Source organism: Anopheles gambiae, chromosome 3 (assembly GCF_943734735.2).
Source record: "Anopheles gambiae chromosome 3, idAnoGambNW_F1_1, whole genome shotgun sequence".
Taxonomy (NCBI): domain Eukaryota; kingdom Metazoa; phylum Arthropoda; class Insecta; order Diptera; family Culicidae; genus Anopheles; species Anopheles gambiae.
Genome location: NC_064602.1, coordinates 75,841,520 through 75,868,964, shown reverse-complemented (window position 1 = coordinate 75,868,964; position 27,445 = coordinate 75,841,520). Strand labels below are relative to the sequence as shown.

The window sequence follows — 27,445 nt, the reverse complement described above, 5'->3', positions numbered from 1 at the left end:
GTTGCGTTGCCATAGCGACGACGGTGGTGTCAACACGTGATTTCACCACATTGCCTCTGCTGGTGGGCTGGCAGCACTGCTCGACTGGGAAGAATTTTGGAACGTTTCGATTGTTTTCGTTTATGTTTTTGGATCTGAAGAAAAGAAAAAGAAGAAATATTTTTTAATTAAAATAAAATAAATAAATCCAAGTAAGGCCTAAGAGATTTTGTGTCTTTCACTTCCTTCGCTCCGTGCCGCCGTACCGCTGTAAATTGTTTTTTTGTGTTGTACAGCGGCACCGAACCGAACGCCGTTCTACGCTTGCTCCGAAAGGTACCGGGGGATGTATGATGCCGCAATAAGAAAAAAAAACCCCTCTTTCACCCGTGCCGAACCAAAACCACCTGTTGAAAGGGCGAGCCTCCAGAGGCGATGACATCGCGTTCGGATCAAAAACCTCCCGTGTAAGCCCTTCAGGGCACGACGACGGACTCGCTGCCCTCGGAGTAGTGCTCCGAGGAACGGTGGGGACACACACACATACACACACACAGCCGGAGCAGTAGCAAAAACCAGGACATGCGTAGAAAGTGCGTAAAAAGGGATTGTTTTCGTCCCGAGCGACCCTTCAGAATGTTGCCCGCGAAACCCCCGGGGTAACCAATGTCCCTGCGCCCCTTTGCCACTAAACAGACCATTGTCATTCTACTAGTTGTGTCCTTGTGGCTGCGAGAATTGATTCCTCTTCTCGAGAATCGAAAAGGGGGGGGAGCCGGCCCACCGACCAGCACACACTCCACTCGCTGCTCTATTGTCGAGCACATTCCACTTTTCTGCCAAGGATTATTCATTTTGTGGTGAGCACGCACAGACAGTGGGTGAAGAAGCAGTTTTGCTCCAGAATCATCATTGCGCTTGGGTTTCCCTGCGTTACTTTTTTTGTGTGTGCAGTATAAGGTAATCGTTTTTTCCAACAAAAAGTGTTATAATTTTGTTAAATTTGTTTTCTTAACGTTATTACTTAATTAACTATTTTATAAAGAACGTTCAGTGTGACATTAAGTCGCGTCCTTTTTGAAACAGTTCTTAAAAGAAACCCTATATATCAAAGCTTTAATTTCATTTCTATCCTCTTTCTCTAAATTCCACAGTAAACTAAGAGCTAAGAATGCTTGCGAACAACAGCAACGGGCTGCGGATGGAGATCATTACCGAGCCGTGGTTCCCGGAGGTGATACAGCATCTGCGGCAAACGTTCTTTGCCGACGAGCCCCTCAACAAGGCCGTCAGTCTGTGCCGTCCCGGCGATGGGCACACGCTGCTGGAGAAGCACAGTCTCTCGAGCCTTCGCGACGGTATTAGTGTCATGGCAGTGACGAACAGTGGCGAGGTTAGTGTTAGGTTGGTTATAATCCCTTTGGTCCCGACACGACGGCGCGTCGTGTCCCTTTTCTTGCTTGACGGAGGAGGGGTAACGGTGTGGTGTGGAGGGATGCAAAGAATGTCAGTAATGTTTTCTCATTTTTCCCCCTCCCCAATTCAACCCCAGATAGCGGGAGTGGTCGTGAACGGGATACTGCACGGCAACGAGGATACGGGCCGTGCCCTCGACCGGCTGGCCGAGATGGATGATGAGAAATTCCGCAAAATTTTCACCCTCCTGTACGAGGAAAATCTGAAGATCGATCTGTTTGAGCAGTTTTCGGTGGAGAGCATCTTTGAGATACGCATCCTATCGGTGGACTCGAAGTACGTGTGTGTGTGTGCATCTAGAACAATTAGAAGACTTGTAAGTAATTTACTGCTCCTTTCTCCTTCGGCTTAGGTTTCGAGGACAAGGATTGGCGAAGGAGTTGATGAGAAAAAGTGAAGAAGTGGCACGCACCAACGGATTTCAGGTAAGTCTGAAGTCCTTTTTTGTTGGAATAAAAATACAACAAAAAGTCCCCTTTTATTCCACCCAGCTAATGAAAACCGACGCCACGGGGCTGTTCTCTCAACGGGTGGCCAGCTCGCTCGGGTTCGTCACCAGGCACGAGGTCAAGTACGAGGACTATCTCGACCAGGACGGTGTTCATCCGGTGTTTCGGGTCGGACCGCCGCACGATCGGTTGAAAATTATGTACAAAACACTGTGTTAAACACGTGTTCTTACACATTCGAAAGCTCATATGCTCAAATCGTGTGCGTCGTACACACCACACCAAAAGGGAACCAAAACATTGGGGAAAATAGGCTTTTACATCTTTTCCCCCCACCACAAAACCAATCATTGTTACTCACTGAGCTGTTATCTATAATGTGTTATCTATATATGGACATTGGTGTCAGTATGTGTGTGCGTGTGTGTTAGTGTGTGTGCAAAATATTATTTAAGATTGAATTGATGGCAAGCAATTGTTTGTGTGTACCGGTGCCATAGGCATTCCTAGGGACGATATATTGTAATACACTACTTAAAGGCAACGTTGTTTAATCTAACAAGCTAGTATACCAAAAAGAAGGACAGTAACTCCAAACGAAAGATCCACAAACAACAGAAAACAACCATCCAATATGATAGAGCGAACATTTGTCGGTTTATTCCCTGAAACTGGCGGCATCAATCGCGAAGAAAATTCTTATTAGCACAAACAAATAATAATATTACTTTTAAGCTTAATGCCAATCAGTTGATGAACCGTTTCGATGCATCGATCCTCAATTCGTGTACCTTGTCCCCTAGGCTTAATTAAGAGAACTTCTGCGTAAAAATTGCACCTTTTTTAATACTCTATGTATAAGGCGACATGGCAAAGCAATGCGACAATAATGGAATGGGTACAAAGAGAAAGAACAAACAGAAGGAAGCTTAAGAGAAATCCCTTTATTCCTTCTTGCGTACACGTTTAATACGTTGATAGGTTAAGTTTTTTTTCGGGTTTTGAATTGTCGTACGATCTCCCAACTGTTTTTAGATAAGAAAATACCCGATAATGTTTTGATAAATGTATGACATTATATACCAAAAAACGATATGCAAATAAACCAAAAAGAATGGAAATAAAATCAAAATAATCTTCCAATATAGTAGTGGCAACGGGCGTGTCATCATGAAAACGCTACTTCAATTTGTTCGCTCTTACTAACGCTTTACTAACTACTACTGCGGGAATATTTTATTCATCGGTACCTTTAGGAAGATTTGATTGGAAATCTTTTTGAAGATGTACCCAAACGTGTCCTCGTACGAGCTGCGCAGCTCCCGGAACACGACCTCCCAGTTATCGTTCAGCACTTGGTGCATGGTTTTCCCTGCAACGGACAGGTAAAAACGGGTCAATATCACTGAGAGTAACCCTATTTTAAGAAGGAAGTAGCTGTCTTACCGAGCCTTTCATCGCCGTTGAAAAGATTCCCAAACTGAAACGTGACCAGCTTTGGCTCAAAGTGCACCAAATACTTTCGTATGTGCATGTACTGCTCACCGTTCCGCTCCACCAGCTCGCCAATCAGCTCGTGGTGTGTCTTCAACCGGTGCAGCGTAATGTTGGCCAACCCTTTGCCCGTGATCGGTAGCACCAGTATCCGTCCGTCCATCGTATAGTTGCCGGCAAATTCTACCTGCGGCGTGATCGCTTCCGCCTTGATGATGAGTTTTTTGAGATCCGTTCTGAGGTGCGAATAAAAAGCGTTAATGCTGCTCCATTTTTCCCCACTTGTGACAATCCACCTCCCCCAAAACACTACCGATACTTCAGGATGGTCGATTCGGTAAGATGACTTAACCGAACGTTGGTGAAATGTTGCTTCAGCTTGATCGGCGACGATGGTTCACCCTGCTCAATGACCAGCGAATCGACGGCGAGCGGTTCCAGCGGCAGGATGCCAAAGTCGGGCAGCCCATCCTTCAGCAGCCGTATCGCACCGTTAACCGCACTCCGCAGACACTGATCGAACTGGGGATCGTTTCGGTGGCACTTCTCGAAGCTGGTGGCTGCAAGCAAAAACAAGATATTTTAACTCAATTCTTACAGGATCTTTTTACGAGCTCAACTTACGCAAATCTTTTCCTTCGATGGTGTGCGCGCCCAGCGTAAGGAACCAAATGCCCACTAGGCAGCACGCGAGCGCGTTTACACTGATCATGGTGAAGAGAAGAATGGTCGATCCACCAAAACGATCGCTTCCGTTAAGATCCTGTCCGCTTTTTCGTGTCGGGGTGTAGCTTCGATGGCGAAGCTGCAAGAAGAATGCTGCAAGTAGTCGGTTGGGATCGACGGTTTTATATCAAACCGGGTACGGAGGGACACCACCCAACTAAGTATGAGTAGCCCTTTGTTTGGGCGTGCGCTCAAGAGATGACAAGAACCCGGAAAACACCACGCCGCGCACGACTTTTATCATCACCAGATGGAAGCAGAGAGACACGCGTTTGCAGAGAGAGCGTGGCGTGCTGCGTTAGTTACGGAAGCAGATCACGTCGTACAGTTCCGTAGACGACAGCCGAAGATTCGTTGTTTGATGTGCGCATACGCGTAAATCGATCATATGCGCGGGGAGTCGGCGTGACACAAACAGTGGAGCCAGACAAGTGCAAGTGTTGCAAGCGCATTGTGTATTTTCGATTGGACCTTTTGCAGACATGTTTAATATGCAGGATGTAATAAATCTTGAAAGGGTCAGCGGTACATCACGAGACTCGGCTTTATCAGAATCAGTATTGAAACAAAAGAAGTCGCTTGGAGAAAACACTAAAATAAGTCTTTTTGTTCTTGCAGGTGATCTTGAAGTTGTATATACCATTTGACCTAGAAAGATAGTGTGATATCAATGGTTTGGTTTAGCACCTCGTGTCATCATCACCTTTCGTCATCCCACCGGGGACGGTCGCTCCAAAACAATATTATTCTATATTCGATAAACCGCTTGCGAAAAATAACTTCGACAATTGACGTAGAGTCGGCGTATGATAATAGACCGATGATTGAATATGCAAATTGTACACAACACCGGGACCGGCCCCTTATTCTTCTTCTTCTGTTTTTTTCTGCAGACTGCGATGCCAAACCAGCACCAGCGATGGATGGATGGATGCTTGTTTCTTCTTACTTTAAAATTTCGTTACACCTCCCCGCTTGCTTACCCATTTAGCGCACGGTTTGTTGGGCGGACAAGGGCTCCCCCCAAGTGTGACCTTAAACGGAACGATGTTTGAGCTCGAAACCAGCGAGCTCAGAGCCAAGTGGAATAACAATAGTGCGTTGAGAGGATGGAAAAGTTTAAGCAAACGCACCACGCACCATATCATATCGACGAACAATTATAGATCTCGCGCTCACATTGCTGCTCATTAGCTTCATATGCTTAGGAATGTGCCTGGGGTGGGTGGAATGGAGAAACATGCCCCCAAAAAGTGGACGATAAACCGAAATCAGCCATGCCCAAGGTTCTTTCTTTCGTCAATGTAAAAAAATGAAGTCGAATTTAGCCGCCCGTTTATCAGGCAAACCCCTCTTCCCAACCGATTCGTTATCGGTAAGCGGAACTCTTCTTTATCAGACCAGGAGTTACGATAGGACACACGGTTCCGCTGTGAGATAAATAAAAAACATAAAAAGCTGTGACTAATTGCTGGAAGGTAAGATAAACCCGCACTCCTGGACCGCTTCTTTCAAACAAAACAAAACCGTATTTTAAAAATAAAGCAAAAGATACAGAACAAAAAGAAGGAAAACCACCGCTGGAAAGGAAACCTCGATTGTTTTGTAGTGAGTTATTAATACTTTAATCCGTAACTGCTACTTTTAGAAAACAACAATTCGTCCAAATAGTGCCTAAAAAAGGGAATTTAATATTCGAAAAGGATCGCTTGCATTAAATTTGGAAGTAAAATTTCACAGACGGTGCCAAAAAATGCTAACCAACAAGTTCGTACACTAAAACATGCGGCAAAACATGACGATGGTGATTGGGGTGGTGGTGGTAGTGCTGGTGGTGGTGGTGGTGGTGGCGGTGACCCCAAAATCATAAGACAGGTCCATAAAGGTACATTTGGCCCCAAGTATTGCTGCATCTTAAATCCACCGCCGCTGGTACCCTTTTGCGCAGTATAGGTTGCTGCAAGATAGGAATGGCGATGTGTAATATGGGAAATTGATTTTTGTGTTGGGCTCATTTAGCATGGAAGCACAGCAGCAGCAGCAGCGCGGAAAAAGGTTGGAAGAAAAAAACAGCGGGAGAATTTTCACACTAAAACACACATACACGCACATAGCAGGAGCAGCTTCACAGAGTGTTGGAATTTGCTGATGGCAAGAAGGGTGTAGAAGAACACGAAAGCAATACACGGCACACACACACACAGACACACAAAACAGGGGATCGATAAGAAAAGGGAGAAGTGGCTGGGGACGCGACAAACACAGCAACAGCAACCAACAACGATGTTAACCTTCAGCTGTGATATTGGAACCATTGTCCACGCACCCGGAAGAAGGGAGAGAGGAGTAGAAGTAGAAGAGGAGGTACGCAGTAATCGTACATACGCAATTATTAGTAGATGGGAATAAAATGCTTCAACGAGAGAACGAACGAGGAGAAGAACAAAGTCACTGCTGGCAGAGCATTGGAAGGGATTGTGACATGACAAGGTCAGGAAGTTCTTTAGAGATGAGAAGTAAAGGGGGGTGTTTTTGGAAGGTTTTGAAATCAATTCAAACAGTCAATAAAAAATACGAAAATTTAAGAAAATCTATGAAAAAAATTCGAAGAATATAAAACTCGATAAATAAAACGAAAAAACCTGAAGGTAAAGAAGAACGATCAAAATTGCAGGAAGTATTTACAAAAGAAAGACGAAAAAGTAGTATAACGAACAAAGAATTATTTAAGAAAATGTATACAAAAAATCTTAAATAATATAAAACTCGATAAAGAAAACGAATAAAACCTGAATGTAAAGTAGAACGTTCAAAATTTCAGGAAATATTTACAAAAGAAAGACGAAAAAGTAGTATAACGAACAAAGAAAAATCTAAGAAAATGTATAAAAAATTCGAAGAATATAAAACTCGATAAAGAAAACGAATAAAACCTGAATGTAAAGTAGAACGATCAAAATTGTAGGAAATATTTACAAAAAGAAGACGAAAAAGTAGTGTAACAAACAAAGAAAAAGAAAGAAGAGAAGGTATAAAATATATAAGTAAAGAAACACCGGTAGAGGTGAATTAAAAACAATGAAAAATACAACAAACAAAATAGAAAATTAGAAATAACAACGCTACTTCTTGTCGATTTGAGTAGCACACAACGCCTCGCAGACAAAGGAAGGATCACACAAACGGGATTGCGCAATAACAATCTGAAAGACGGATTGATTGGTTTTATCGTAAAACAACAGCGGCAAACTGATAGAATGTTATGAACAACAACCGCGCCAACAACCAACTAAACATCCACCACACACATCACAGCAACAACAACAACAACAACAGAGCGCACACACACACACTTGAGAGAGATTTGGTGTTCGTTTAACAACAACAACAACAACAGAGAAATAGAAGAGAAATAGAAAAACAGGAAAAATAGGCATACGGGGGAGGAAAAAAGCGCATAAAGAAATGAAGGTAGGTGGAAACCGTGGCTCCGGTAACAAACGAACAAAAAAACGGGGTCAAAAAGATACTCACAAAATCAGAACTTGAGAAATCATATTAACACAACGCAGGTTGGGAGGGTGTTGTGGTGCTGTTGTTGTTGTTGTTGTTGCTGTTGTGAGATGGTGGTGGTGCCGCATTCGTTGTTGTTCATTGTTGGCCGCCGTAGAACGCTTCTTCTTCTTCTTCTTGCTTTTTTTGCCACGTTGTTATCATTTGGCACAAAAATCCGATAGAGCTTTCTCTGCTTCTTGCTTCTTTTGGTTGCGATGTGTTTTGTGTGGGGTAGGTAAGTGTTTTCGAGTCGGTGTTTGATTCGTGTGTGTGTGGGATGATGGTGGTATTTTCGAACGCAACCGCAAGGAATCACAACATTTGGCTCCAGCACACAGGCCCGCGGGGGAGAAGATATTCAATGGAGGAGAGGCTGGTGGTAGTAGTAGGGCTTTTCGCCTCTAAACCTAAACAAGGTACCATACCCCCACCAATTTGTTGTGACTCGTGTTGCTCCCGATACACTGCTGGCCCGCTGCTGCTGATTGTTCATTGGGCCGTGTGTCCACACGCACTCTCTTCTGTCCCATTTGCTTTTCCATTTTCTATGTGCAGTGGGATTTGGGGGTTGATGATTGGCGATGAAGTTGTTGATGATGGTCCTGCGTCTTTGCATGATATGTTTACCTCCTCACGCACCACACCATTATATGCTGCCGCCTAAAATTTGCTGCTTTTGATGAGCTTCTGAAAGCCACCTGCGCCGGGCAAACATAGGCAACAAACAAAAACGTGCAATCAATTAGTTAATGGTGGTGATAATATTTAAACTAAAGCGCAAACAGGGTAACACAGGGGTGGCCGTTGTAAGATGTCCTACGCGTGTGTGTGTGTGTGTGGGAGTCCGTGTGGTCTTGAGAGGGAAATTGTGGACACACTTTGGCACAAACACACGCACACACACGGACACACATTGAAGAGGACATTGAGGGGAAAACCCGGACGAAACACGTTAAGGTGGAGCAGAGAGGAGGAGCGTGTTCCGAGCAACATTTACAAACAACGCGGGGAGGATGATGATAACATGTGGAAAAAAAAACATTTGTCTAAATATACATAACAAATAATAATCTAAAAACTAAAACCAAAAATCGCATTGATACAGGCCGTACGATCATGCCGCGCAGCACGGGTGTCACATTAATTAACACAACAAGCAAACCTTTGGAGCGCACCAACCACACACACGCATTCCCCCCCGACCGTCACGCGAACACGAAATAATTTAAATTTAAAATCCGCACAGCAACAACCGCCTTTACACACACGCCTTGTTTTCGTTTTTATCCATTTTTGTGTGATACAATTTTATTTATGCTGGTTTAAAATTTTGATTCTTACTTATGCTGGTGTGGTTTTTTGCTGTTGTGTTTTTTGTAGAGCATGTGTGTGTGTGATTTTTTGTTTTACCTTACACACACACGCACACAGTTCTAGCCGTATTGCAGCATTGTGTTTTGTGGGTGGTTTGTGTATTTTCTTGACTTCTAGACTGTCGTCTGACATTGATCTCGCTTGCTAATAATGCTTCTCTAAACTGCAGCACGTGTTTCCGTTGCGCTGCTGCTGCGAGCTGTTCAACACCTGATGCTCGGGGGTTAGTAATGATTGATTGACAAACACATAACACTCGTCCATAACCATCCACCATCCACATTTGAGTTGTTTTTTTCCCTCTCATTTCATTTGTAAATTACGACGGGGGGTAGAGAGAGAGAGAGAGAGTGATAGAAAAGCGGTTATTGATTATATTCAGAAACTTGCCTGCCACCGTTCAACATCGTTTTCCCACTTTGCTACGAATAGAGCGAGCGAGCGAGCTTTATTGCATTATTATATGTTCTTACTTCTCTCCCCCCAAAGAGGCGCATACTTGGAGCAGTTTCTGTTACCAATAACTATGCAAAAGAGCTAATCTATATAGAGACTCCTTCTTTCTTCATCGCTCAATGCGTACAGCACGTACTTTTACCCTTTAGTCCAGCAACACTCACACACACACAGACAGCGCCGCACAGGGGGACGCGTGAAAGTAAACAAATAAACAGGGGCAGCAAGTGGTGATCGACAAACGCTTAGTGCATACGGTGTTTTGGTACACCTCGTCTACTCTGTCTCTCTCTCTCTCTCTCTCTCTCTCTCTCTCTCTCTCTCTCTCTCTCTCTCTCTCTCTCTCTCTCTCTCTCTCTCTCTCTCTCTCTCTCTCTCTCTCTCTCTCTCTCTCTCTCTCTCTCTCTCTCTCTCTCTCTCTCTCAGGGGTTAACACCAACAGAACGATCATGAAGGGCAAACAACAACAAACACTTCCGCCACCCGTTAAGACAAGTAGTAGTGTATAGGGGGTCAAGTCTTCTTTCATTCCTGCCGTAACAGGATAGTCCAAAGTCCTACGTATGAGCGCTGCACGGTCTATTCCGGGCTTGAACCCATGACGGGCATGTTGTTAAAATCTTTCGAGTTGACGACTGTACCACGAGGCTGGCTAGGTTAAGGGTCAAGTATTAGCAATAAAAGAAGCAGTTACTCGTAGTATTCGTAACAGTAATCGCGCTTCCTAAAGACTTTTTCCAAAGGTGGAACCTTCTGTCACAAGCATCGGCAAGAAATGCATCCTCGTTTTACTTTTTTTTAACAGGGTTTGTCGGTTTATTCTGTAATGTCACCATAATCGAGGGGGTTTGCGTTTGTCAACACACCCCTATTATGCTAGTTTTAAGCAAGCAAGAAACGAAATTATATTTAGCCAAAAAACGATAGCCATTTCAATGATACGGTTTAATTTGATCACATGTGATCATTTGAATCCACTTCTTTAGGTTCCAACAAAAAAGCGATCATTTTTAAATAAAGATAATAATTTCTCTCATTTATGGAAGATGCAGCGTGATAACAAGGGTGCGCGAGGGGCTCACTGAAGCCACACACACACATCCAGAGAAATTTAGTCCAGATTCAGAAGAGAATGAGCTCGCGTGATACTTTATTAACATAATCGTGGGACATTTCACAATAAACTGGCAAGACCCTTGCGCCGTTAACACGTGCGAATCCGGCGGCGGCGGCGGCAGTCCGAGGGAACCAACACACTTCACTTTGGTCACGCCGACTACTGATGACAGGTGCATCTCACACACACACACACACACGCACACGCGCAGAAACATGCACAGTTCTTCCTCATTCTAGCTTCTCCTACTGCTTCTTCTCCTTGGCCTTGTTCTCGCTCGAAAACGATGGGGCCGTCTACCATCAACCAGTTCCGTTGCTAATCGAAAAACACGCGGCGGTTCATTATCATCTGCCCTCCTTGTTCCCTTCTCCTTGTGAGGGTCCCCCGACCGTTACATGTAACGTGTGTGTGTGTATGTTTGTTTTAACAATCAAGAAAACATCATTACAGCGATTACAGACGAGAGAGAGAGAGAGTGAGAGAAACAATAGCTTACGCATTATATTAGTCGTTGGATTACATCCACTGTGTGACACAGACGGGACAGACAAATTGATGATGTACGTTCACTAATCTCAATGCAATTGAAAAGGTGACAATGTGCGCCACATTTTCCGATTTTTTGCTAATAATTTCGATCGAATTCAATAGTTTCGTCGGTTTCGCATGCAGCGCACGCTTTTCTGCCTGCCTTTTTGCTACTTTCCCCTGCATGCATTTATCAGCTGCGGGGTTCCTGATTGCTGATGCTGCTGCTTCTGCTGTTTTGTAAACATTGTCGCAATTATTGTAATCAGAAAAAAGATGTTTAGTACCCATATATAGTAGGTGTCTGTGTGTTGTCCACTATAATGCAAGTTGGGTCGTAAAGGGAGAGGAGGAGTTACCGTGTGCGCTGGGGGGATGCTTGAGTGTGGTTTTGGGACAGCTGACCGTGCACCACACGCTACCGGCTGCTACAGAGATGTGTGCGCTCTTCTTTAAAACACACACACACACAATCATCATCATCATCATCATCATCATCATCATCATCAACTGACAAATCTCTCTACGCCCTCTTGTTATCATGTGTTGTTAGCATGCATATTTGTTTGTATGTTTATTTACCTCTTTTTTTTCTTATGCTCACTGTGAGTGTACCTCTTGGCGCTAGTGTTTCTAATTAAATTATCATTCAGAAACGTTTGCACTTCGTTTGCTCTTATTTTCGCGTGCTACTACCACCACTCGCTTACATTCTCAAACTTCAGGGGCGAACACTTGCATGGTTATTGCCATGCTCTTACTCTTCTTCTTCTCCTCTATCCTGCAACAGCTGCTAATTCTGCTACCGTTTCCCGCATGGTGGTGGTGGTGTGTTATGGTGCCAACAGAAAACCTGTGTTATCGCTTCGTCTCCTCTACTCATTCTACTCATTCTGCACAACAAACAGCTATCGAGCAACAACCGTCAACACACACAACATCCAAACACGTTGTGTGGGAAATACACACACACACACACACGTCGCTATTATCCTACTCACTGATCCTAGGCGTTTGCTGTTCGTCTTGCAGTCCACCCAATTCTTCCTTCGTCAAATACCATCATATTCCTTCATTCTCCTTTTGCCGTTCTGTTCTGTTGCTATGCCTGCTTGTCACCTTGCACCTGTTTATATCTACTTATAAGCTGAATTGTGTTTCTATCGCCTTCAACCACCGTCGGCGGAGAAAAGAGCGCTCGCGCATGCGAACACCTCGTGAAAGCCCGCGTGCGCTTGTCCTTCACTCCCGCCGCAGAACAGCGCTTGCATATGATTCTCTTCTGGTACCGCGTGTTACTGTGTTTTATATTACTTTCATTTCCACAATCGGAGATACACCTTTTGCCTTTCACAAACGCCACGCGCGCGCGCGAGCGCACCGACACACACACACACACACGCGTGGGCACTGCATTGTCAGTCGATCGAGTTTTATTTTATAAAATGTTCTTTTTTTTAAAGGAAATTACATGGGAAAAATAACCGGGACAACTGGATGCGGGGAGGGGGGGGGACAATGTAAGGAGGAGGGAGGAGGCGGAGGTGGATGAAAACAGAACGGATACCGCACAAGTTTGGTAGTACGTAGTTTTGTAGTAAGTTTTTTGTTGTTGTTGTTGTTTGTTTAATAGTAGTAGTAGTAGTTTGTTTTTGTAAGAGAATAGTACTATTTGATAAATTATTTCTTTTTGTTTTTACTATAGCTTCTCGGTGGTGTAACTGGCCGTCCGGAGTTGAGGCCACCATATTGGAACTTACGTTTATCGGCTGGCTTCAGGATTTGGAACGAGCACATCAACGTATCGTCGACGGACATCATTGCACCTGTAGAGAGAGAGGGGGGGGGGGGGAGAGCAAAATAAAATTACCGTTTTAATTACTAATAAATGTGCCAAGGGCAAGTTTGGCGTTTCCGAGGGGGAATAGTTGTGACACTTACCGGCATTATCGAACTCTCCACAATAGTTGGGAGCAGAGAAGAGGGTTACCAGCTGCCGCTTGGCAAAGAACTCGTACCCGTCCTCAACCACCTGATGCGCTCGACAGATTAGATCGAAGTCATGCTTGGTAAGAAACTTGCCCACGATCTAGAGAGTGCGATAAATAAAAAAAAACAATTCACACAAACAAAAAGAGGGGTAATTAATATCAGTTCTACAATTCCACAATGTCCATGACGGAACAAAAAAAAAACAACAACACTCACATCCACACCGAACGTGAAGCTGACGCCACGATCGTTCTCGCCGTAGCCGTTCGTGTCCTTGTCCGGATCGGACCACAGCAGATCGCACAGCAGGCCCTGGTCCGGCACGTCTGTGGGTCGCATGATGCGCCGGATCTGTTCCATCGACTGCAGGTCCGGGCTGAGGCCGCCGTGGCAGCAGAAAATCTTCTCATCCACGATCGCGGCCACCGGCAGACAGTTGAAGCAGTCGGTGAACGTTTTCCACATCTTGATGTTGTAGCGCCGCTTGCACTCATCGTAGAATCTGCAATCGGAGAGAAGGCGCGATGAAAAATCGATGCCCACGCGAAATGCCAATGACACGTTGGTCCTGTGTACACAGCCCAAAGCCGTGTTTGCGAGAGGAGAAAACATGCACACACACACACGCTCGCCAATCGTATCTTTGCCGTTCTTCGATACGATTCGATCGATATGGAAGCAACGGTGAGAACACAAAAATAAAACCCCTGCTTCAGCCGGACCCCGGCACCACTTACCCGTATATTCTATTGATACTGGCGCACTCATGATTGCCGCGCAGCAAGAAGAAGTTCTCCGGATACTTGATTTTGTACGCCAGCAGCAGGCAGATCGTCTCGAGCGACTGCTTTCCCCGGTCGACGTAATCGCCCAGGAACAGATAGTTCGACTCGGGCGGGAAGCTGCCGTACTCGAACAAACGCAGCAAGTCATAATACTGACCATGGATGTCACCTGTTTGTGGGAAATAGGGGCAACAAGAGAGAAGCAACGGGAAAGGTTAGTAAAAATGTTTTGCCACCAGCGGAACTAGTTGAGACACATGTGTATCGATTCAATGGGGTTTGGGGGAGGGTCGTTTTAATTTAAACAGCGCAAGGTACAGCGATGCGCGAATTCGTTCGCAACGCTGGGAAAGACCCCGCGTGTGTTGATTACAATCGCATCTTGTTGTAAAGATAACATTTTTTTTTTCGTGTCGCTTTCTTATCACCTTTGAGCACGTTTCATGAGCGCCCAGGAAATTGGTCTTTTTTGAGTCATTCGTTTAAAGATACAAATGTGCAAATTGGAAGGCGTGTAACCGCACAACTATTTCTGTGCTTAAACATATCAAATGTAAGCTGATAATACACGCTTGCGGAGCAATGTGCAATGAAGTTGCAACAATTGCACGAACGTGAAAGTACACAAGCGATCCCTTTTCAATTGCTCATGGTGTGTGTGTGGGCCCCAGGCGAAGGGTTTTAGTGTCGCGGCCCTCATATATGCTTTGCTAGACCTTGCCGCGGTCTCCGCCGTCGTGACAAATACACTTTCATTTTCATACGTGCAATCATTTACACACATACACGCACACCGACGCACGGTATCAGACAACTCTTTAATCCGATCGCTTTTATCTCGTGGGGGGCAAGTCGAGAGATGTGGCGTGGGGCTAGGGTTGAGAGTATCTCACCACCGCCAATAAAAGGAAGTGTAGATTCTTCTTCTTCTTCTTCTTCTTCTTAGTATAGAAGGGTAAGAGGGTAGGGTAAGATATGAGCCAAGCCGAGCGCTATCATCATGAAACCGAGCAGGAGTGCGTCGTGTGCGCGCGTGTTGACTGTCGCAGGCGCTGTTTTTATTACGGCAACGGCCACTTTAGGGTGATTCAGGGCAACCAACACCCACCCCTTCGCCGGTATGAGAAGGGTGGGTTCGATCGACGGTGATGATCGAGAGCCTCAGGTTCGCGCACACACGTGCAGTATATGCGCGAAGGTTGAGCAGGAGGGCAGCAGCAACCCTTCACACCACACCCTCTTTTGCTCAGGCACTTTGGGGAGGGTCGTCTCGACGGTGTGTGGTTTTTGCGGTATTGTTCACGTTGTTCGCAAATATGGGCTCTGTTTGTTGTTGCGCTGTTCATTGATCAACAATGTTCGATGCGTCATAAACCAAGCCAGAGGCTAGGGGACCGGAGAGCGACTGCAAAAGAAGGACAATTTATCCGACCAGCAACAAACACCACCGGGACGGCACCGGCGTAATGCCACCCAAAACCGGTGCGTGTGTGTGTGTGTGAATAATGGCAATAACAAAGAATGCAAAAAGAAAAGAAAAAAAAACACCTCCAGCCAGAAGACCAAACAAATATGGCCGAATGTGTAGTACGCGCATACGCCGGGGAGCAGCATACACATCCGAAGAGAAAGAGCAGCAACACTAGGAGTAAATAAACTTTTTTTAAACAGATTTTAAAACCGCCCTCCTCCCCTCCCCCGAGAGGAGGGCCCGTAAATCGTTCAGTCACCTTGGCCCGCCCGACCCGAACATAAAATTTGATCTTAAACTAGTGCACAACCATCCACCCCACCCCACACCCGCCCGGGGGGTGAGAGTGCCGGCTTTTCCACTACTTACCGCAGATTTTTAACGGTGCCTCCAGCTCGAGCAGTATCGGTTGGGAGAGAAAGATTTCCCTCGACTTCAGGCATAGCAGACGTATATCCGTTTCCGACAGTTGTACATTTTTCCCTGGCCTTGCACCGCGAACTGTGTGTGTGTGAGTGTGGGGAAAGGGGTGGAAAAAGGGTAGATGATGAAAATCAGTAAAGGTAGAGAGTAAAAAAAAAACACGCAGTACTACTAGGTGTCGGTGTGTGACAGTTCGTGTGCCCAAAAGACGTCGAGGCGGCGGCGGCGGCGGCGGCTGCAGCGGCAACACGCATTTTACAGCCGCTCTCCGGCGGGTGCGCGCGCGCACTCACACGCTGCCGCTCTTTCTCTCGCTCTCTCATCGTACCGTTCCCCTTTCCCCGCTGCAACCGTTTGACCAACGCGCTCTCTCTCTCGCTCTCTCATCTGTTGCCTTTTCTCGCTTTCGCTCACACGCCAGGGGTAGCAGCGAAATCTTCTCTACACACTGACTCATAAGCACGCACGAAATTTCTGTTCAAAAGCACATACACACTCGTACACACATTCGCATTCGCAGATTTGCGATGGTTATTCATCCTCAGCGACTTGCAAATACACACACACGCGCGCATGATTGTGACCATCATAATCACGAAAGCAGACGATGACGACGACGACGGATGGAGGGGCGGGGGGGGGTCATCCCATGCACGGTCATTCTATATTTCTCACACTAAAATTGCGGCTTTAATCGTGAAGGCAACCACCACCGTTTGCCTTCTTTCACACGCGTAGACACCTCATTTCTTCGTTCAACAAATACACACACATATATACAGACACACCGGAACTAAAAGAGAGAGCGAGTGAGGAGAGCGGGGGCGTTGGCCAAAAACAGGGCCCCGGGGATGGCGAGAAGAAGGGCAGAGCAGCGACGGCGAGATCACATATCTACAATCTATTTTTTTTCACATCATAATCACACACACTTGCACACACATGCACTGTGGCAAGTGCTGTTTTTTTAAATGAAATTTACCTTCTAAAAGCATCGCAATGAGGTGGTCTATGTTTGATAACTCTACGTCCGACATTTTGGATCGATTCGCGCTGCTCAGCTACGCTCAATGATGACGGACAGTTGACGTTGTGGATGGAGTGTGGTAGTGGGGGAGCGGGGGTAGAGCACACACCGGGGATGAAGACGACGACGACGACGTTTTCCAGACGACGGATGTGTGCGTGTGTGTTATGTGTGGTATTTGGGGGAGCCTTTCCTTCCGGACACCGTTTTCTTTTTCACACTGCGGGAATCAAAATTGGCTTGGGCTTGGGACGTTTCCTCCTTCTGCCTTCGATTCCAAGGCTCCTCTTTACTTCGCTAGTACAGCAGCCAGCAGCAGCAACTCGCTGACCGATGCTCTTATTAAGGGCGGCTGCTCTCCTGTTGTTGCCGCGACTACTGCGATCGTACAAGCCCCAGCGGTTTGACGACGTCGTCTCTCGCCCGTTTGCGCTGTAGTTAAAATCGAGCGAAGAAAAACACGGTGCAAACACACACACACACACACACTAGCTCGCGCGCGCACTCACACACACACTGACGCGCGCGTATCGCCCCAAATGATGGCTGGCTGGGGTTTTTTTTGCTTCTTCTCTGCTTCGCTCCCTGCTCCGCTGTGTGCGCTTCTTCCGCTTTTTTCTTCAACCCGTGTGCTCTTGCGGGTATAAGGAGGGGAGGGGAAGGGGGTGCACTTTTCGCTCTCCACTCGAAAGGGTTGGCTGCGACAAATCCTCTTTTGCTTCTACCGTGGCTGGATGATTTGCGTCACCCGCTTACAGTACCGTCGAGTCGTAGGGGCAAATGCCGCGGAAAAAAGAAAATCTATTCCTTTTCCCTGACGGACGACGAGAAGAATGTGGCGCACGCACAAGGGCCTCCGTTCACAGAGCACAACTGTACGAATAGATGAACGCGCACACAAAACACACACACACGCGCGCGCGCTCGTACGGTTGTAGATTCCGTTACTCACGGGCAGTGCTACCAAAACTGGAGACGTCTCAAGAAAATGGTGCCAGTAGGTTCGGTTGTCAAGCAAGCCGAGGAATGATGGATGCATTTGCCGATTGATTTTTAACCCTAGCGTTGGTAAACATGGTAATTTTTACCAGCATTTCTAACTACAGGCGGTCCCCGAGATACACGGTACCTCTTATACGCGGATTCGGAGATACGCGGTTTTCTAAATTTGACAGTTCTTTGAGCAAATTGTACTGATTTGACACATCAATTGTATATTTCCAAATAATTTCCATTTTGATAGAGTGTTAAAAACTATTTCAAAAAGTTTAAAACTGTTATATTCAGTCAGAATCATATCAAATAACTCATAAAGTGACTAAAACCGCCCCCTACTTGCAAAATTACACGAAAATTAGTGAAATTTTAGCTGGAAATCACGAGATTCGACTTACGCGGAAATTCGAGATACGCGGTATTTTGCGGCCGTTTTCGGTCCCCATTAACCGTGTATCTCGGGGACCGCCTGTATTTTCCTATCTTTAATAATGATATTTTCTATGAGATTTTTATAAGAATAATGTAAAAAGGACAGATAGTAATGTTACACTTTTTAAAACTTTTTTTTGGTATTTTTAAAATGTAAATCGGTGTCATTTTCATGTAGCTATTTTTACTATTTGTGAATCATATTTTATACGCCATTTAATCACTTTTTTGTAAATTGGTTTCGTAATTTATAAAATAATAAAAAAATTCATCAATTTTTTCTTCTTTGACAGCTCATTGAGCCTAAATGTTTGACAGCCCACAAACTGACAGTTCACCACATGGACAGGGGTTGCACATGCCTGGAAAGAAATCTTTTCCTACCAAAGGGGAACAATAACTTTGACAGTTCCCTTTTTTGCCGAAACCGCAACTTCTGCACTGCAACTGTTGTGTGTTTTCGGTAGTTCCGCAGGTATCGAGCCGCTCAGCGCAGAAAATCCGCATCCCAGCCCCGACCCGGCACACAAACCGCCCGCCAGCATGGAGGAAATCGAGCTGCCGAAGCTAGAAAGCGACCAAAAATCGTACGCGGGCATCCCGGAGGCCGTGTTCGTGGTGAGTAGGCGTGCAATGCCCTTTTAAGGCTGAGTGGCCACACACACACACACACGCACCCGCGCACCCGATCGGTGGGGGGGGGGGGCGGCGGTGTGTTGTGTAGAGCCTTTTGGGGGGTGTGAGATGGGTTCGCCTTTGCATTGATGAATGCTTTGCTTCACCCGCAGGACGATGTGGAGCAGTTCATGAAGGACTCGGGCAACGAGGACAGCGTGGAGAAGGTGCTGAAGAGCTTCGATGAGCAGCACAGCAAGTACCGGTTCATGGAGTACAACATGGTGTCGCGCCGAAGGCGGCTGCGGCAGCAGATACCCGATCTGACCAAAAACCTGGAAATGATCAAGCACCTGCGGGAGCAGTCGGAAGACCAGGAGACGCAGTTCCTGTTGAGCGAGCAGGTGTTCGTGAAGACGGTGATGCCGCCGACGAAATCGGTCTGCCTCTGGCTCGGCGCCAACGTGATGCTCGAGTATCCGCTAGACGAGGCGGAGGAGCTGCTGCGTCAGAACAAAAAGTCGGCCGAGGTGAACCTCCGGTGCCTGGAGCACGATCAGGAGTTTCTGCGCGACCAGATCACGACGACCGAGGTGAACATGGCCCGGGTGCACAACTACGACGTGAAGAAGCGGCAGGCGAAGAAAGCGTCCGGCGAGGACAAATCGTAGAGAGGCGGCAGACACGGGAGAGAAAGCGGCAGCGGCGACACACACACTCACACACACCAATTTAATCGGAGACGTATGAGGGAAATAAAAATGCATTTCTGATATCCATCGTTCGTTATCTACATCTATACTCTCTTTTTTATTATCGTTTATATATCGTCTCCGTACTATAATTGTTAGTGATGGCTGGAATGATATTTTTATTCTCTAAAGTATAGAGAGAGAGAGAAAGAGCCCGGGGGAGCCAGTGGATGCGTGATACGGCTCCCCCGCGTTTTCTCTGGTTCTTCATCGCCTAAGCAGCGGCACCCCCGAACATGGGTGGGTGGGTGATCTATGTCACGATACGATTCACACGATTCAATCGGTCGGTTCTAGATAGATGATTAAACATTAGATAATGGGCGATGCAGCTAAAGATGACCCGGGGGCGGGATGGCAAAATGAGAAGAAGCGGCGCGCGCACGTGCGCCTTCGTTTAAATACGCGGAAAGTAATAGTAGCGCAAAATGGTCAAATAGCGTTTCTAAAGTAGTATACCGAGTGACCAACGTGATTCATAATTCCCTGCTTTCGAGTACGGCACATTCTGAAGCCTCTTCCTTGGCTGCTAGGTTCGGTCTTTTTGTTTTAGAGAATTGGACGGGTTCGCTCGCGCGGCAAGGTTCTGTTTCGGTTTCTGTTTCTGCCTTACTCCACCGTTTCTTTGTTCCTCTCTTAGTGGGCCCTATGTTCTAATAAATTCGAATACCCGATTCGAAAGACACTACAAACAAGTTAACCTATATAGGAATCTTTAGCTACACGTTCACGCGCACACAATCACGCACACACATTTACTTGCTCTCGGTAGTGTCGGCGGCAGAGGTGGTGGTGGTGCTGTTTGGTTCCTTCTTTACTTCCGCAGCATCGACGGCCCCGGCAGCAGCAGGTGGTGCACCTGTCCCGGGGGCATCGCTCGATGCGTCTTTGGGCGCACTGTCCGCGCTTCCACCTGTCACGGTTGCAGTGGACGGCGGAGTCGTCGTGGTTGCGTCATTTTCCTTCACGGTGGTCCCACCACCGGTAGTGGTGGCTTCTCCGGCAGCACCTGCCGCAGCTGCGCCCTCAACCACCCCATTGGTTTGTGGTGCGGCAGCGGTATCGATTTTCTTCTCCTCCGCATCGTCACCGCGCTTGTCTTGGGGCTTCGCCGGTGGTGGTGGTTGCTGCTGCTGCTTTTGTTCCTGCTGTTTCGACTCGTCACACACTTTCAGCGCACTGAGCTCCGCCTTCAGCCGGTCGATCTCTTCGTGCGCTTCCTGCAGCTTCGCCTTCAGCGGCACGTACTTTTCCGTCAAATTGTCCAGCACGAAGGCGAGCGCATTGTCCGGCCGCTCGCTGTTACACTTCACCAGCACCTGCGTTATCGCGTCCAGCACGCCCTGCCGGTCCAGATACTTCCGGAACTCCTCCTTGGACAGATCGATTGGCTGTGAGTGGCGGGGGGGGGGGGGGGAATGAAAGGGGGCAAAGGGGGGAGATCCAACGTACGTTATCAAATTATCCAAAATTCATTTGTGGCAGGGTTGGAAAAGCGAAGAAAACTAGATGCAAAAATCGATATTTTTGCACGTGCCTGCGGTGCTTACCTTGTAGTTGCCCATGATGAGGTTTTTTTTTCTGTTTCGTTCGTTCTTCTTTCACAAGCGCAGCGCGTTCGCGGACGTTCGCAGGAGAATGAATGCACACCAATGCTGGGAACGTATTGTCGCTGAGCTAGAACAATAGCCCGATCGATGACCGCGAGGAGGTTTTTTTTTATATATTTGCTTTCCACCGAAATCTTATCACTGCTCACAGCCGTGCGAGGGAGGTGATACCATGTGTGCGAATGTTATTAGGGGGTATTCTATCCCGGGGATGCTTTCAATTCTGCACAGCGGTAGCGCCTCATCGCATCGGTCTGTCAGTTCAGTTCAGGCGGCATCCATAAATAACGTAACACTCATAGGGGAGGAAATGGGGTGTCCTTAAGGACACAATTTTTAACATGTGGGGAGGGGGTAATGTTCTGTTACGTGATGCAAAATAAAATGTATGTAAACCATTTTTAGACTTAAAAAAACCTTCTACATGATGATTATTCTTCTTAACTTAACAACTTTAGCAGTTATCCTTTCTTTAAAAGGTTTTCTCATTTTTTTTTAAATTTACTTCGTTCTTCATATTCTTCATTGCTAGGAGGATAGACAATACGAAGATTACTATATTGCACTTCTAATTATATAAATGTTTAAATAATTTTTCAGTGGAGCGCCACAGATTAAGCTTAAACGACTGGAAAATTGAATATCCATAGAACAAAAATGAAAGCTCCACAGCTTCATTGGTTTGATCAATAGATGGCGTATTACAACTCATCATTATATTGCTATCCTTTTCTTGCAATGTGTTTCGACAAGTTTTATCTTATCATGACCTATCCCAAATAGCCAAAATTGCTTAAGCAGCTCATTTTGGCACGCTAAAGATCGCTGCTCTAATTCGCCTTTTGCAGTAGTTAAACAGCATCAAAGTTCTATGTGGGTCTTTCAAACAGCGCCTAAGCAGCTTCATTATGCTACGGTGCCAGGGATTATTTTTCTTTGTGTTTTATTCTCAAGCAAGGCGTCATCAATGAAATAAACAACACGATTTGTGTTTTGTTATGTGCATGTTTATTTTAAAACTCCAAAAGCTCTTTAATTTCACATAATTTTACATAGTTTACTAAAAAATCACAATCACTTCACTCAATATTCCTTCTTCAATTAACTTATCTTACTTGTACAGCAGCAATGAGATGATTGACGGCGTCTGTCTTTGACACTTTGACAAGACCCACCTTGTACCGATGTAATGCATTAAAAAGCTATAAAGTTCCATCAAGTTCGGTACACATTCTTAACAAGCCTTAAAGTTCTATCATGAACCCTAAACATAGTGCTAATCAGCCGCAAAGTTCCAAAGAGTACCGGGTGCTAGTTAAAAAGCTTTATGGTTCCACCAAGTACTGTTTCATCTCTTAATCAGCCACAAAGTACGACATCGGCCCGATTTTTCGTAAAACAGCCCCAAATCAGCTATAAAGTACGAGCTGGCTATTTGGGATATACCCAAATAGCCAGAATTGCTTAAGCAGCTCATTTTGGCACGCTAAAGATCGCTGCTCTAATTCGCCTTTTGCAGTAGATAAACAGCATCAAAGTTCTATGTGGGTCTTTCAAACAGCGCCTAAGCAGCTTCATTATGCTACGGTGCCAGGGATTATTTTTCTTTGTGTTTTATTCTCAAGCAAGGCGTCATCAATGAAATAAACAACACGATTTGTGTTTTGTTATGTGCATGTTTATTTTAAAACTCCAAAAGCTCTTTAATTTCACATAATTTTACATAGTTTACTAAAAAATCACAATCACTTCACTCAATATTCCTTCTTCAATTAACTTATCTTACTTGTACAGCAGCAATGAGATGATTGACGGCGTCTGTCTTTGACACTTTGACAAGACCCACCTTGTACCGATGTAATGCATTAAAAAGCTATAAAGTTCCATCAAGTTCGGTACACATTCTTAACAAGCCTTAAAGTTCTATCATGAACCCTAAACATAGTGCTAATCAGCCGCAAAGTTCCAAAGAGTACCGGGTGCTAGTTAAAAAGCTTTATGGTTCCACCAAGTACTGTTTCATCTCTTAATCAGCCACAAAGTACGACATCGGCCCGATTTTTCGTAAAACAGCCCCAAATCAGCTATAAAGTACGAGCTGGCTATTTGGGATATACCCAAATAGCCAGAATTGCTTAAGCAGCTCATTTTGGCACGCTAAAGATCGCTGCTCTAATTCGCCTTTTGCAGTAGATAAACAGCATCAAAGTTCTATGTGGGTCTTTCAAACAGCGCCTAAGCAGCTTCCTTATGCCACGATGCCAGGGATTATTTTTCTTTGTGTTTTATTTTCAAGCAAGCGTCATCGATGAAATAAACAACAAGATTTGTTTCGTTTAAACACATATGTATATTTTTAAATCTTTTGTATTGATAAATTACACAAATTTTTACACAATTTACTGATAATTCACAATCGCTTCACTCAATATTCATTCTTCAAGTAACGAATCTAACTTGTGCAGCAGCAATGAGATTATTGCCGGCGTCCGTCTTTGACACTTTGACAAGAGCCACCTTGAACCGATGTCATGCATTAAAAAGCTATAAAGTTCCACCAAGTTCAGTACCCTTTCTTAACAAGCCTTCAAGTTCCATCATGAACCCTACGCATAGTGCTAATCAGCCGCAAAGTTCCAAAGAGTACCATGTGCCTGTTTAAAAGCTCCATAGTTCCGCAAAGTACCGTCTATCTCTTAATCAGCCACAAAGTACGACATCGGAACGATTTTTCGTTAAACAGCCCTAAATCAGCTATAAAGTACGAGCTGGCTATTTGGGTAGCCTTCTAACTTTCTGAGCAAAAATCTACATGAATGGTCGTGTGGTCAGATACGTGGGTATCAACACCAACGACCATAACTCATATCTCACTTGCTTCAGTGCTGGTGGTTTCCGTTGGAGTTTAGTATTTAAACAATCGTATCGCCGTTCTAGTTCTAGCGATGCATGCGAAACTTCAATGCGAAACCATACAACAGTACAGAGGAAATGAGAAAGCTCTCCTCCAAGCGATGAAGCTCAGCTGGTTGGGGTATCCCACCAACAGATAGCGCCACCAGCTTTTTTACTATTTTTAGAATGCATGAGTCGTTTGCCGTCTGCTAAACGAAGTCTTTCTATATTCCGTTTAGGTAGAGTGCTTGAGTCGTTTAGAAGCCGTTTAGTGGTCGTTTAGTGGATTTGTGGCACTTGGGGAGCGCCGTTTCTGTTTCGCCGTTGCCGTTTCGATCTCACCCGGATATGCGAATAACACGGATAATGAATCAAATGATATATTTTATCACTAATTCCTGATTAATTTTTGGAAAATTATCTTATTTTTTGATAAAAATAATCCAGTTTTTATTAACTTTATGTTTTTCCCAAAAGAACATTTGAAATTTGCCTTGAATTATCGTGTCTTTTGTTATGATAATGGGCTCTTTTAACCGCTTTTTCAAATATCCTCCTCATAACGCAATGTCACCTTCGTATTGAACTGTCCCCAAGCGTCACAAATTAAGCTTAAACGACTGGAAAATCAAATATCCATAGAAAAAAAAACCAAAGCTCCATAGCGTCATTGGTTTGATCAATAGATGGCGTATTACAACTCATCATTCCCAAATAGCCAGCTCGTACTTTATAGCTGATTTGGGGCTGTTTAACAAAAAATCGTTCCGATGTCGTACTTTGTGGGTGGTTAAGAGATTGCGGAACTGTGCGGAACTATGGAGCTTTTTAAGAAGCACATGATACTCTCAGGAACCTTGTGGCTGTTTAGCCTGATGTTATGGTTTATGATGGAACTTGAGGGCTTGTTAAGAAAGCGTACTGAACTTGGTAGAACTGTATAGCTTTTTAATGCATGATTCCGGTACAAGGTAGCTCTTGTCAAATTGTTAAATACTGACGCCGTCAATAATCTCATTGCTGATGCAAAAGTTAGATTAGTTCTTTGAAGAAGGGATTTTGAGGGAATTGTGATTGTGGTTGTGATTGTACAGTAAATTGTGATACATTTCGTGTAATTTATGAATATTAAGGATTCACAAACATACACATGTACACAAATAAAACAAATCCTCTAGTTTATTTCATCGATGACACTTGCCTGAAAATAAAACGCAAAGAAAAATAATCTTTGGCACCGTGGCATAAGCAAGCTGCTTAAGCGCTATTTGAAAGAACCACCTGGAACTTTGACGCTGTTTATCTACTGCAAAAGGCGAATTCAAGCAGCGAGCTTTAGCGTGCCAGGATGACCTGCTTAAGCAATTTTAGCTATTTGGGAACAATCGCATCGTCGTTCTAGTTCTAGCGATGCATAACATCAATGCGTAACCATATACCAGTACAGAGGGAATGAGAAAGCTCTCAAAGTAAGGAAAGCGCTCCACAACTGGTTGGATATCCCACCAACAGATGGTGCCACCAGCTTTTTTGCTATTTTTATAATCGCTAAACGAATTATTTCTATATTCCGTTTAGGTAGAGAGCTTGAATCGTTTAGAACCCGTTTAGTGGTCGTTTAGTAGATTTGGGGCACTTGGGAAGGGAGAAAGCACTCAAAGCGAAGTAAGCTCCGCTGTGTGACTATCCCACCAGCGCCTCCAGCTTTTTTGTTATTATTAAGGCGCAAGGCCATGGGAGTGACAAAATGCTGATTTTTTTTCAAAACTTGAGCTTTTGTCACTTTTTTTAGCTTTTGTCAAAATGTCGCAACCTGGAGCAGCCAGGAAATAAAGTTGACAAAAGTTGACAAAACCTAACGTTCGCAAAAAAGCGTAAACAAACGCTGTTGTGACCCATTGCTATGATAATGTTAAAATGCATGTTTTTAATTGATTTATGTACCTGTTTAGTACTTCTTAAACAGATTCAGATAATTGAGCCTTTTCTCATTAACGATAACGAGAAAAGCTCCTTTTACAGTTGACAAGCAATTTTGACAAAGTTGAAATTTTTTTCAGACATTTTGTCACCTCCGTATTTTGTCGTCTGCTAAACGAAGTCTTTTTATATTTCGTTTAGATTGAGAGCTTGAGCCGTTTAAAACCCGTTTAGTGGTCATTTAGTGGATTTGTGGTACTTGGGTAAGTACTTTTTACCGTACTTTTATATGCCACGTTGCACGCGAGTCTTAAAATTGCATACAAAATGAGTAAACATCGTCAGGATTGGAGCACGGATTATGTAAAAATTATTATAAAACGTTAAATCATTAAAATTTAAAACCTATATCATTTTAACATGCTCTTTTTCCAAACCCGGGGGAGATTTCATTTCAGTCATTTTGCATGCAAGTTAATCACTTGCGCCCAACCTGTGTTGTACGTAGTTCTTAACGAATTTCTTATACAACCAGTCGTACGGCACTTTAAGAAAGGCCTACATTAAGGTGACCGCTTAGGGCCTGCACTTGTGTTAATTAGCCAATGGTTGGTATGACTCCGGGTTGCTTATGAATAGCCCCTGACCTAGAAGGTGCTGGTCGCCTCGCACATCATTGCAGTCGATATACATCATAGTGATATATCATGCCATATTTCAAGAAATTCATTTTGATACGTTGTACTGCATAGTCGTGGAACAGCTTAGTTGTGCATTGAACCACATTCGACCTACTGTTTTATTAAAGTACCGCTCCGGCACCGCTATCGGATGTTCTGCATGATTCGACATAGTGAAAACAACGGGTCATCATGAGCGGGCTGTAAAAGACGGAAAAGAAACTTCCAAAAACTCGCAGTTTTTAAATTCTTTTTTTAAATTTATTTCATTCCTTTACAAAAACTAGAAACTGTAAAACGATTAACAAATGATGCTTTATGAATGTACCACGTAACTCAACATGTACAACAAGTCCCCCCCCCCCCTTTTCGAGCTCCCGAAAGCTCTACGCCACTGTTTCCAGCTTTTCCCCCGCCAGCTCTTTGCTCTTGTTAGCCGTCCCGCCACAGTCTTTGCTCTGCCTATCGATAGCGCCCTCAACGATCTGTTCCGCTTGGTCGACAGTGCTCTGGATGGTTGCCTGCTGCAGCTCCACCCTGTACGGGTGCCACTTTGGATTGTGTCGCTTCTGTATGGACGATCGCACTATTCGAACGAGCTGCTTTTCGCGCCTTAACTGCACGAAAGGTTTGAGCAGCGCAGCACTCACCTCCAATGCTCGCGGTGCGCGTGTCCTGGGCGCACCGGTC

General features: G+C 45.0%; 5 protein-coding genes across 7 annotated transcripts; 2 read left to right on the top strand and 3 right to left on the bottom strand.

Moving 5' to 3' along the window:
- Positions 1 to 441: 441 nt before the first annotated feature.
- LOC1270761 (arylalkylamine N-acetyltransferase 1) lies at positions 442 to 3,045 on the top strand. The gene is made up of 5 exons (XM_061657628.1): positions 442 to 939; positions 1,134 to 1,372; positions 1,532 to 1,731; positions 1,808 to 1,880; positions 1,947 to 3,045. The coding sequence occupies exons 2-5, from the start codon at positions 1,151 to 1,153 to the stop codon at positions 2,121 to 2,123; spliced, it is 672 nt and encodes a 223-aa protein (XP_061513612.1). The 5' UTR covers positions 442 to 939; positions 1,134 to 1,150; the 3' UTR covers positions 2,124 to 3,045.
- A 62-nt stretch (positions 3,046 to 3,107) lies between these two features.
- LOC1270762 (protein takeout) lies at positions 3,108 to 5,585 on the bottom strand. Its single transcript, XM_309482.5, has 4 exons — positions 4,023 to 5,585; positions 3,712 to 3,958; positions 3,351 to 3,634; positions 3,108 to 3,276 (listed from the first exon to the last, which is right to left on the bottom strand). The coding sequence occupies exons 1-4, from the start codon at positions 4,108 to 4,110 to the stop codon at positions 3,125 to 3,127; spliced, it is 771 nt and encodes a 256-aa protein (XP_309482.4). The 5' UTR covers positions 4,111 to 5,585; the 3' UTR covers positions 3,108 to 3,124.
- A 140-nt stretch (positions 5,586 to 5,725) lies between these two features.
- On the bottom strand, positions 5,726 to 17,840 carry LOC1270763 (serine/threonine-protein phosphatase alpha-2 isoform). 3 transcript variants are annotated; one of them, XM_061657627.1, is made up of 7 exons: positions 16,811 to 17,821; positions 15,775 to 15,906; positions 13,887 to 14,103; positions 13,366 to 13,651; positions 13,099 to 13,246; positions 12,918 to 12,983; positions 5,726 to 8,377 (listed from the first exon to the last, which is right to left on the bottom strand). In XM_061657627.1, the coding sequence occupies exons 1-7, from the start codon at positions 16,863 to 16,865 to the stop codon at positions 8,340 to 8,342; spliced, it is 942 nt and encodes a 313-aa protein (XP_061513611.1). In that variant the 5' UTR covers positions 16,866 to 17,821; the 3' UTR covers positions 5,726 to 8,339. The 3 variants fall into 3 exon arrangements, with proteins under 3 accessions (XP_061513611.1, XP_061513610.1, XP_309483.4); XM_061657626.1 differs by having other exon boundaries at positions 5,726 to 6,081; XM_309483.5 differs by lacking the exon at positions 5,726 to 8,377 and having other exon boundaries at positions 10,631 to 12,983; positions 16,811 to 17,840.
- An 806-nt stretch (positions 17,841 to 18,646) lies between these two features.
- LOC1270764 (prefoldin subunit 3) lies at positions 18,647 to 19,697 on the top strand. Its single transcript, XM_309484.5, has 2 exons — positions 18,647 to 18,901; positions 19,072 to 19,697. Exons 1-2 carry the CDS (start codon positions 18,827 to 18,829, stop codon positions 19,567 to 19,569), a joined length of 573 nt encoding a protein of 190 aa, XP_309484.4. The 5' UTR covers positions 18,647 to 18,826; the 3' UTR covers positions 19,570 to 19,697.
- LOC5667980 (c-Myc-binding protein homolog) lies at positions 19,681 to 21,507 on the bottom strand. Its single transcript, XM_061657629.1, has 2 exons — positions 21,201 to 21,507; positions 19,681 to 21,041 (listed from the first exon to the last, which is right to left on the bottom strand). Exons 1-2 carry the CDS (start codon positions 21,213 to 21,215, stop codon positions 20,406 to 20,408), a joined length of 651 nt encoding a protein of 216 aa, XP_061513613.1. The 5' UTR covers positions 21,216 to 21,507; the 3' UTR covers positions 19,681 to 20,405.
- Positions 21,508 to 27,445: the final 5,938 nt, after the last annotated feature.